Here is a 12,110-nt window from a genome sequence, read left to right as displayed (position 1 = left end):
ACGCAACCGGCAAGGAGTAAAAGTATTCGGGGATGAGTGTGAATGGGGCTTGCATGCTATCAGGATAGCAGGGCACAGCTTGCATGCAAATCAAGATAAAAGAACCGAGTCACTTCTGAAAGACAGAGATAGAGAATTGACGAGAGAGAGAGAGAGATGTATAGAGTGAGGGAAAAGTAAAAGGGAGGAAATCCAGGCCACTACCGACTTAGTAATTTAAGTAGGTTACTAGTATTTGTACGCAAAAGCAGAAAGTACGCAGGTTGAGTCTTATCATTAGGAAAGGCACAGTGGGACGTCAATTATCAGGATTTATTTGTGGCGTTGTCTCATCACCCACGAATGCGATAGACTATCAGGATTTATTGGAGGTCGTCTGGAAATCTGGATAAGCTATTTCCAAACTATATGAACCAACTTATACTTAGTTGGATACTGTTTTATATATTGTATTATAATAATATTGTAAAACATGTCAGTGATGTAGATAGATTCCAATTTCAAAAATACTACAAATACAACTATAATTATGACTATAACTATGAACTAACTAGAGTCTAAACCAAATAAATTGAGACTTGAACTTCCAACCACAAAATCTCAACGTTGCTATATTGTGTGAGATTGAGACTCTCAATTGAAGCATTCTTTGTGGATTCTTTCAATCTTACAAAAATAGTTCAATTTTCTTCAAGCCCCAAAGCCAGAGCATTACTGTATCATGGGTTATAACATATCTAGGTTCACAAAGATTCGTTGTGTATTAGAAATTTGTAAAAGTTCAAATTTCACACAATCTAGAACCGCTAATATCTCGGCGGGTGAAGAGTCTTAACTTAATTCTATCCAGACTATTGTTTGGATGTTTGCCGGTTTATCCGGACAATTTGAAACCCTATATTTATGAAAGTTTTAGAATATTTTTTTGCTCTCAACAAAACAAACGGTATGAAACAGTCACATTGGATGGGACCGTTACAGTCGACAACAAAAGTACACCAATCAAGTCGTATCCCAGTTTTTTAACGAAAATATCAAAATTAAAATGTTTTTTTTTCTTGAGCTAACTGATACAGTAAACATATGAAGTGTTGTTGGTTTTATTATAAAATATCTTACGTTCCCAATGTTGTCAAGTTTATGAAACTTGTTGAATAAAGAATATTATTTGAATTAAAGTAAATCAGAGGTACAATCAGGAACAAAACTGTTCCGAATTATGTTCTCTATATAAATGTATCAAATTTGATTCTTATTTTCTACAATTTATTTGTTTATGAAGATAATTGATTTTTCTACTTATGAAAATTCATACATTCATTACAAGCTACTACGGCTGTAATTCATCCATTTTACATTGAATAACAGCAAATCATAAAAAATGAATAAATAATGCATAATTGGGAAAGATACAACAGGCTTCGCCCAAAACTGTTCTTTTCTCAAATGTTGATAAAAACAGTCCCAGAATATAGGTTATGTTTTTCACTGAAAACATTCAAGTCAAATTTTTCGTCCGAAAATCTGTAAACCAGGAATTGGAATTTAGATGGAACACATTCTGAATTAAAAAGTGGACTTACCCATGTCGTGGCGAGTGGGACCTGGAGTAGGGCAGCGTCGTTGACAGGTATGCGGTGGGGGAGTGGAGGGTGGGTGACTGTGGGGAGGGGGAAGCACGGGGGAACGCCAGGAGGTCGGGGGGGAAGGTGAGTCCGTCATCCTTCAGTCGGGGGGAGGCTCTACCTTCACTCTCTCCCATCACGCTGTTCGCTGTAACGCAACAACAAATCACATTCAGTTATTAATGTATTATAGTTATTTCAAATATCCAATGAATATTCCAGCAGTTCGTTAACTGCTATTTTTTAATAAATCTTCAATCTTAGACTTAGTTATACTTTTTATTTCATACGGTACATCAAGGCCCCGGTTTCTAGGACTCTTATTGAATCTAATATACCATTACATCTATAGGTTCAATGGTCTATTAGACTCAATAGGAGTCCTAGGAACCGGGCCTACTAAGAGAATTAAAACATCGACTAAGGTAGGCTGTAATGATGCGTACAGACTTGAGCGCTATGAACACGAGCATTCCACTTCTCTGTGGTTGCCTCATCTCTGAAACCCATTCAACTGAGCAGACTCACTTCAAAATCAATGGATATAATGTTTACGAAACTATTCATCCTCAAAATCAAGCAAGAGGTGGAAGTGCTGTAATAGTGAAGGAGAGTATTAAACACTATGAAGACTTCAGTATTCAAAGTAATGAAATACAGCTAACTGTAGTTGGAATAGAGTCCATCAACCAGAAAATACTTGTTGGAGCTGCATATTTTCCACCACGTTACAATTTAAAGAAAAATGATTATACAAATATTCTTCATCAGCTTGGAGATAGATTCATAGTGGGTGGATATTTTAATGCCAAGCATAAGGATTGGGGTTCAAGACTCACGACTACCAAAGGAAAAGAACTCAGAGAGGCTATCCAGGAGCTGGGCTGCGAATTCCATTCAGCAGGGACACCTACGTATTGGCCAACAGATTTGAATAAAACTCCAGATCTTCTTCATTTCTTCATAACAAAGAGAATATCCAGTAATTTCATCGACATTGAAGAGAGTTTTGACCTGGATTCTGATCATTCAGCTGTAATTCTCACACTTAGTGAACGAATAATAAAGAAAGAAGACAGACCAATGTTAGTCAACAGAACAACAGACTGGGAAGCTTTTAAAGTGGATTTGGAGAATGAAATAAACTTGAATATTCCACTTAGAACAACTGAGCAGCTAGATGAAGCCGCAGAAAATGTCATGTGGCAAATCCAGAAATCAGCCTGGAAAAACACCAAACAATATACCAGGAAAACAAAAGGATGCAATTACCCTCTGGAGATTCGACAGCTTGTTTTAGAAAAACGAAGGGCAAGGAGAAGATGGCAACAAACTCGTGATCCTGCTGACAAAAATATCTTGAATAACAAAACACAACAATTGAGAAGAGAGATAAGGAAACTAACTGAGGAATCCATTAATAACTACCTTCAAAATTTGACAGCTGATGCCAGTACAGATTATTCATTATGGAAAGCAACAAAAAGAATTAAGCGGCCAATATTACAATCCCCTCCAATTAGAAAACCAGATGGTACTTGGGCAAGAAATAACAGAGAAAAGGCAGATTTATTTGCTAATCATCTAGAAGAAATCTTCCAGCCAAACAACATTCAATCTGAAATTGATCCTGAAGAAGATATAATGGATGATTTAGATACAGAGATTGATCCAGTTTCTATAAATGAGGTTCAAGAAGAAATAAAATATAATATGAATACCAAAAAAGCACCTGGGTTTGATCTGATTACAGGTGAAATCTTGAAGAAACTTCCAATGAAAGGTATTGTCATGCTAACATACTTATTCAATGCATCACTCCGATTACAGCATTTTCCTACAATTTGGAAGGTGGCAGAAGTCATTATGTTGCAAAAGCCTGGGAAATGTCCTCAAGAAGCAAAATCATACCGCCCAATATCTCTTCTACCTGTAATTTCAAAGCTTTTTGAGAAATTGCTAATGAAGAGATTGACTCCCATCATAAGTAGCAGGAATCTGATACCAGCCTATCAATTTGGTTTCAGGCAGAAGCACTCAACCCTGGACCAAGTACATAGAATCACCAATGTAATAGAGAAGTCATTAGAGAAAAAATCGATATGTTCAGCAATCTTCCTTGATGTGGCACAGGCATTTGACAAAGTGTGGCATGAAGGACTGATCATTAAACTTCATAAAATTCTCCCCACTCAACTTGTAAAACTTTTAAAATCATACATCAACAACAGATTATTCAGAGTAAAACAAGGTGACGACGTCTCCGAATTGAAGGAAATAAGGGCTGGAGTTCCACAGGGTAGTGTTCTTGGACCAGTTCTTTATGTGCTGTACACAAGCGATCTTCCTGAATTGGATGCAGTGACAATAGCTACTTTTGCTGATGATACTGCAATACTGGCAGAAGGGGAAACAGTACAAGAAGCAGCCACAAAACTACAGAATGCTAGCAACAAATTCAGTGACTGGACAAAGAAATGGAGAATCCGATTGAATGAGATGAAGTCCATTCATATCAACTTCACAAACAAAAATATCAATGATCCGATTCGTATAAATCTAAATGGGAATGTAGTACCACACAGCAACACAGCAAAATACCTTGGAATGACTCTTGACGCCAAGTTGAAATGGAAAGAGCATATCAAGATGAAAAGGAGCGAGCTAGGACTCAAATACAGTAAAATCTATTGGCTGTTGGGCCGTCAATCACAACTCTCATTGGACAACAAGTTATTGATTTACAAACAAATTCTAAAACCTGTCTGGACGTATGGAATTCAGCTTTGGGGCTGCTCTAGAACATCTAACATCAGTCAGATTCAAACATTCCAAAACAAAGTACTGCGGAACATGGTGAATGCGCCCTGGTACATAAGGAACAGCGATTTGCACCGAGATCTGCACATCCCCTATGTGACCTGTGAGATAAGACGATTGGCAGCCCATCATGAGTCACGTCTTCATCAACACGACAACACCGAAGTCATCCAACTACTAGACAACACTGAACTCACTGGGAGGTTGAAGAGAACAAAGCCCTTCGAGTTGGTGTAGTGCCAGTGGAGTGATTAAAGTATATTGAATAAAAGTGTAGTGAAATAATTTAAAGTAGTGAAATTATAAATTGGAACTGTAGGCTTCACTGGAAGACTTTAGCAATAAAAATTAATTTAGGATAAGAAATAACAGAACAAAATTAATGGTTAGTCCTAGTGACTAGTTTTAATAGAAATAACAAAAAAAAATTCCACTTCTCATCAGCTGATGTTAAGAAACTTATTATATCTGTATCATACTGTTTCTGTACAAACACAGATATAATAAGCATAGCATCAGCTGATGAAAAGTGGAATGCGCGTGTTCATGGCGCTCAAATCTGTACGCAGCTTTACATTCACTTGCACTTCTTTTATAAATATACACTGTAGATTGAATTGGGCTAGTGCTCGAATGTGTAGATTGTGAATGTAACACAATAAATAGATCACTTTATTTCAGCATACTTATTTTACGGATAAACATTGTAAAATTATTATATTGTTTGTTGTGACACATCAATGGATACAAAAAATGGATACAAACAGAGGATTTGATGATAGCCCAGAAGCTGTGGAGATTGATGGAATGATATGCATTCCTAAAGTGGTAGATGCAACTGAAGAACCACCCAAGAAAGAAAAAGTTGAGGAAGAGGTGTTACCAGATTTGTACACATGCCTCAGGGATCCTCGGTTCCAGCAAACCAACATAACTAAATGGTGCTATAAAATGTTCATAGATTTCCATCGTTGCACTCATTAAACCTCTCTCTGTCCTTTCAGTTGGGTGGAGAAGTGGGATGAACATATTCAGACAGGAGAGTTTCCTAGAGATCTGCATAGAGAGTTTTATTATAGAAATCCTAGCGGTGTTACTGACTGGAACTGATTTTATACTATTTATGTTTTGATTTTGGATTCATTCAATCGATTGTCATGTTAAATTTGTTGAGTAGATCTTTATTTGTCAATAAACTGTTGTCAATGAAATCATTAGAATTTATTTTCATTTTTGGTCCATACATTGATTGAATCAAGAATAATATATATTGTTGGCTGTGGTAAAGTATTAAAATTATTCACTCTGTCTATAAACCCAGTAAAATCATTCTACAGTACTTCTTTATGTATAAATATTGAAGGACGTTCGATTTGTTGGCTGTTACATAACTAGCAAACCATTTATACTCTGTCCAATTTCGCATGAGCTCTGAAGGATTAGGCCGACCCTCGCTCCCCCACGCGCAGGCACACACGCCCGGCCTACCTGCGCCATTGATATACTATGTATACTACGTAGTATACAGGTAGACAGACCGTCCCTTTACTCACACACACAAAAGGAGACTGCGCTTGTGTGTGTGAGTAGTAGGAGGGTCGGCCTAATCCTTCAGAGCTCATGCGAAATTGGACAGAGTATAGGATTATTTTCATTTCATGCCTATTTATCAAATTAAGAAATGATTGTAACACAAGAAAATCATCTATAGTCTGTGCAAACCTTAGTTTGCAGCATTAGTCATATGGAGTACAGCGCTGTCAAATTTCACATAATCCAGACAACATACGGAATAATTTATTGTGTAGAGAAACATCGAAGAAGAGTGTGTAGGCCTTCTTGATAGAATCTGCATAAAAACGACAACCGTGTGCTCCTATTGTTCTATTTGAATAACATTGGCCATAAAGCTCCGTGCTGCAAACTAAGGTGTACACGGTCTAGTTTCACTAATTTTACAGATGAACATTGTAGAATTCTCATATTATTTTCTGTGTAACAATGCACATACAAACAAACCCACAAAGACTCTAGCCTCAAATCGAAAGTTAGAATTCGCTACAGTCAATCAACTAATCTTATGATTATTAAAATTCAAAAATGTTCTATCTATTCTGTTAGCAACTACCAACCTGAGTCATCAAGCAGATTCCTGTTCAACTCTGAGAGCTGTGTCGGTGGTTCGTGGCGTCGGGGAGGTTTCTGTACAGGGTTCACAACTGTCAACAGACTCTTCTCTTGGTCAATTGTCATCTCGCTTCCCACTTGGCTTTGTTCAACAAGCACCTGATTCAAACAAAACAGAATTAATAATTTTAATAATAAATTAATAGAACATTTTTTATTAGGTACTGAAAAATTTGGTTCAATGTCTTTAGATTCACTGTATGAAACAGAGATAGGCCTACTAGAAAAACGTTTCAAAAACTATTTTTATTATGAAAATTATAACTCTATTATGAGAATGTATTTAAAATAACACATTTTAACACATTGTTTAAAAAAACTTATTTTCAAGACTTGAATAGAATAATGTTGTTTAGGAAAAAGTGTATCTGTTGATACTCTGTCGATTCAACTTCATTCCAGAGCTCAAGCTCAAGGCTTTTATTATTAAAGGCTTTTTATCATTTTATTTTATCAACCTCAATAGGGTCTCTATAATTATTTTCAATAATTTCTTTAGTATAATATTATTATATTGTATTATATCATGTATATTTTGGATATGGCAGTAACAATAATTTCAACTCGAACATAATAGTCAATTGGGCAACACATCATGGGTTTCTATAGTTACATACTACTTGGCCTTCGTTTTAGCAGTAGACTACATGACTCAAATCCCATAAGGCACATTAAATATTGCTAGGAGATTTTTAGATTATTGTCCATATATCACCTACAATATTTCTCGAACTTTGTGATGCTGGACAGGAAGAATTTGGAGTAATGGATAACAAGTAATGGGAAAACTATTATTTATTTTATCAATCTGTATTATTTTATGGCAAAAAAATGAATTTGAATATTCCAAATTTTAATATCATGTATCACCCACCTTTTTAGGTCGTTTGGGATGCTCATGCGGCTTCGATCTGCAGAGACAACAGCACAAGGCGAGCGCTAACATCAAGATAGCCACCAGGCCAAACGCCAAACCCAACAGCAGGGGCCAATACTCGGCGGCCCCCCCATCGCCGAAACTGCCCCCTCCCGCGCCCCTGCCCTGTTTGACGACCAGGGTCACGTGACGCTCCTCGACGCCGCCGGGACTGGTGGCGCCGCAGATGAACTCGCCGCGATCCTGGTGGCGGACCCGTGAGATGGACAGGTTGAGCCATCCGTCAGCGTCCTGCTTGAGCACGTAGCGCGAGTCCGAGTAGCCGGCCCGGTGCGTCTGGTTGGCGATCACTCGCGAGTTCACCACCCAGTTTACCACCGGCTTCGGGTCGCCCGTCACGCGACATGTCAGCGTCACGTCTTCGCCTACAATATCAACAACAAATACAATCATTATCGTGAATTTTAATATAATAATTATATCGAGTGCTATTATATAATTCATTATTATTCATATTATTATTATGAATTTTAATACATCATTATCTATAACACATAGATATAACATATGTCATATATCACATAGATTACATCAGAAGTCACAATCAAATCTGTGTGATCTTTTCAAAAATCGTTGATTGCGGCCACTTTTGTGGCTCTGTATTGTGAGCCTCTTAGTCTAGTTAAGCACACATCGATTATTGGACGTACGATTTTTTGCCGACCTTATAAATTCTACTAGATTGAATGGAATATGGCAAACACATGATGTGTTAAGATACACGTTATGTTCCAATCTAATATAATTTATAAGGACGGCAAAAAATCGTACGTCCAATAATCGATGTGTGTGTAACTAGACTAAGAGCCACATAATACAGATTACATATTAAAAATACAGAGCCACGTAAGTGGCAGAAATTAATGATTTTCGGAGAGATCACACAGATTTGATTGTGACATCTCCGAAAAAACAGCTGTGCTTCTAGTGGAGAAGATTGTTTCAATTTTCGGAATAAAATATTTCAAATTAGTATTTATATTACAGTTTGAGTACTAAGTAGAAGGAATTTTGCTATCAATTCGGATCTTAATCTTTCTTGATTGTAAATGATAAATAAATAAATAAAATCGCTAATAATTATGGCCACACTTGTGGCTCAATATAATAAGCCTCTTGTATTGCTGCATTGCTCTTATGGAGTACAGTGCTGCCAGATTTCAAAGATTCCAGAAAGCCTGTGAGCTAATTGTGTAAGAGAAAGAACGAAAAAACATGTAGCTCATTTTGATACAATCAACATAAACTTTAACAGTGTGCTCTTATTCTCGTAAGAAATAACATTGGCCATGAAGCCCCATTATGCAAACTAGGGTTTGCACGGTCTATGGTAACATATTGATCACACCACTTTTGCTATTTTTGACCTTCTCCATGGCTTCCTTGAAGGATCTACAGCAAGCTGTTTCAGTGACTGGCTCCTTCACTACATCTTATTTCTCCATGCCTTTTAAATTTCTCCATGCAAAGGAAGCAAGAAGGGCGGCCATCAGTATAGTCTTTCAATTTGTGCTCTTCACTTCCAAACTTGAAGCAAATTGGCAAACATGACATAACAGAGTCGTTTCAAATTAATAAAGAGCCATACTCTCAGCAGAAAATCACTTACAAATTATAAATCATATTATTCATTACTGAAATGTCAATATGATACAATCTTGAACTGCGCTAATCTAGTCAGATTTTCCATACTCTGAGCCGACAACAATTTTATACAGTCTAAATTACAGTATAAATCATATTATCGATTATAGAAATATCAACTATGACAATCTGTTACAATCACAAACATTTCTAGGTTCAGATTTAGCTGAGTTAGCATACCTTCGGCCTCAATGCGTGTGCCGACCGGCGGCCAGTTGATGACAGGTCGACAGGCGAACTCCTCCGATTTGACGTCGTTCCAGTGCTTGCCCTTGAGGGCAGGTGGCTCGGCGCAGGAGGTCGGCTGCGAGTAGAGATTCTTGGCGACGATGAAGTCGCGGAAGGGCCGCAGGTGGCAGTCGCACCGCCACGGGTTGTGGTCCAGCACCAGTGATGCGATGCGCTCCAGCGATTCCAGCACTGCTACCTGCAAAGTCAGTAAAAATTAATAAAAGTTACATCTGAAAAATGTGGGCTGCATAATTTTAAAATATTCAGATTGTGTATACGCTAGCAAGGTATATAGAAAGAGGAGAGGCTATTAGTATGAGGGATACAGTGTAGAGTAATACTAGTATCATAATATAGTCTATTAAATATAATAAATTACATTGACACACAATTACATTTTTGTGCTAAATAGTGAGTTATGTTTTTCTGGCTCTATATTTTGCTGAAATTACGCAAACATTAATGGTGATTCAAGTATAATATTTTTGTTTTTATCCAGTTTTTCATCCGTCAAAATATAAAATACTAACTTTTTGAGTGGAAGTGGACTAGATTTCAGACAATTTTTTACTATTTTAATTATTTATTTAATCATTCAGAATTACACAACTTACAGAAAAGTATCACAGGCTTATAAGCCCGAAACGGTTCCAATTCTAATTTATACAACAAAAAAATTTAAATTTCTAATTTATTTTGAGTGAAATCATAGCCCTATTTCGGACTTTTAAAATTTTATTCAAATTTGGTAGAAATAGTACAAGGAGCATCCTTAGTTTTTCTCTCCCGGTCAGTGTTTTCTTATAAAAATGATAAATGAAAATAAAAAAATTAATACTAACAGCCATATTGAGTCTTGTTTTGAGGTTTGTTTACTTGCTGGTAGCCTGATCTGATGAACAGATAACATGCTATTAGTATGAGGAATACAGTGTAGTGTAATACTATAGTATTATAATATAGTCTATTAAATATAATATTATATTGTGAATAAATAGCTCCAGATTGAAGACTCAAGATGGACAGATTGCCATTGGTGCCCTGAACTGTTTTTATAGACTTTGTTTAAAAGGAATTGAATATTTTATTTATTTCTTTTCACAATTGAATTTTTATTCGAGTTTTCGCCTCACTAGTATTCTGGTGATATAAATTTTGTTCTATTCTATTTTTCATTCAAAGTTGAAATTGTTAAATCTTCTTGTCGATTATCTATTCACTAATTATTTAATTAGTAAATTGTCGGCCTCAGTAATACTTTTCTGCTAAGCGCAAGTATCATTATTATCGTATTACCATCTCATAAAGGTCTAGTATCTCGAGATGGGTCCACACTCATTAGCATTTTATTTTACAATAGAAGTTTTCAAATAAGTTATACAATAAATTGGATCAGCTTGTTTCAAGGATGGTTTTATATTAATGAAAATACACACAATTTACTATTATTGACGCACGCAATCAGGCTTTATTGACTTGAACTTGACCGGACTAGATTTACAAATTTACGATGACAACATAGCTCCCATATAGACATTAGAACCTCCACAGACATTAGACATGTTTGTCAAGGCCTTGTCTAGGACATGTTTGTCCAAAGTTAGTAAACTGTCTACTAACTACTAACGTTGATGTTTGTCTAGTGAGACTACTGCCAACTTAATTCACAACACAGCTGATGGTTCAAACTCAAGTCGTAACACATTATAATAGACTAGCCGTCAGGCTCGCTTCGCTCGCCATATCCGTCTAGCCAGGGGGCTCAGCCTCCTGGAGCCCCGACTGGATCGTCCAAGAATGAGACCAGCAAGCTCGCTTCGCTCGCCTGCATTTTTCATTTGAGCATTTTTATCATATGCTAGGACAATCCAGTCGGGGGTCCAGACTAAACGTCTGGCTAAACGGATATGGCGAGCGAAGCGAGCCTGACGGCTAGTAATATAATATTCCCAGGATTGAAGTAGCAGTGCCCAATCAATTTTTCCGCGATAAATGCATTTAATTCTTCAACTTGGTGCCAACCTAACAAAGTCAACTCAACTTAATGCCAACCTGACAAAATTATTAATTTAGTTGCCAGTTAACAACTGTTTCGAAGAGGTACTCTATCTAGATTATAGTTCTATAGTAACATATTATATGGAAATTTCAATGATAATTAAGAGATTGGGAGAAGAAGAATATTGCCAAAAGATTTATTAGTGCGTCTCTAAAGGGCCAACTGAACATACCTACCAAATTTGAACGTTTTTGGTCCGGTAGATTTTTAGTTTTGCGAGTGAGTGAGTGAGTGAGTGAGTGAGTCAGTCAGTCAGTCAGTCAGTCAGTCAGTGAGTGCCATTTCGCTTTTATATAGATTCTGAAGAAGAAGAAGATACAGATTCCACAAACTTAAATGGTGCATTTGGCCCATAGACTGTGAATATGGTTCAAAGAAACAAAGGAAATAATCTGAATTCAACTGACCTTCATATGCACCAGCCTATTGCCATTGAGAGCAATCCTGGATAGTAGAGGCACATTGAAGAATGCCTTGTAGGAAATGTGGGACAGCTGGCAGTCGCTGAGGTCCACTGTCTGCAGGTAGGTGTGGTTGTTGAACAGACCTTCCTCCAACTTCTGCAGAGGGTTCTGGCTCAAGTAGACCAGCCTACAACATTACAAAT

The 12,110-nt window shown here is 37.0% G+C and overlaps 1 protein-coding gene across 2 annotated transcripts in view; it reads right to left on the bottom strand.

Annotated features, from left to right (window-relative positions):
* The window catches only part of LOC111055699 (leucine-rich repeat-containing protein 24), a 293,212-nt gene that overhangs the window by 4,884 nt on the left and 276,218 nt on the right, over positions 1–12,110 (bottom strand). For both annotated transcript variants that reach the window (XM_039439081.1, XM_039439082.1), the window contains 5 exons: positions 11,911–12,094; positions 9,394–9,640; positions 7,507–7,934; positions 6,578–6,731; positions 1,584–1,773 (listed from right to left, as the gene is read on the bottom strand). In XM_039439081.1, coding sequence (XP_039295015.1) covers positions 1,584–1,773; positions 6,578–6,731; positions 7,507–7,934; positions 9,394–9,640; positions 11,911–12,094 — 1,203 coding nt within the window. The remainder of the gene's footprint in view (positions 1–1,583; positions 1,774–6,577; positions 6,732–7,506; positions 7,935–9,393; positions 9,641–11,910; positions 12,095–12,110) is intronic.

The sequence above is a fragment of the Nilaparvata lugens genome, chromosome 12 (genome assembly GCF_014356525.2).
Source record: "Nilaparvata lugens isolate BPH chromosome 12, ASM1435652v1, whole genome shotgun sequence".
Taxonomy (NCBI): domain Eukaryota; kingdom Metazoa; phylum Arthropoda; class Insecta; order Hemiptera; family Delphacidae; genus Nilaparvata; species Nilaparvata lugens.
The sequence above is the reverse complement of the archived record's forward strand: the minus strand, read 5'-3'. Positions and strand labels throughout refer to the sequence as shown.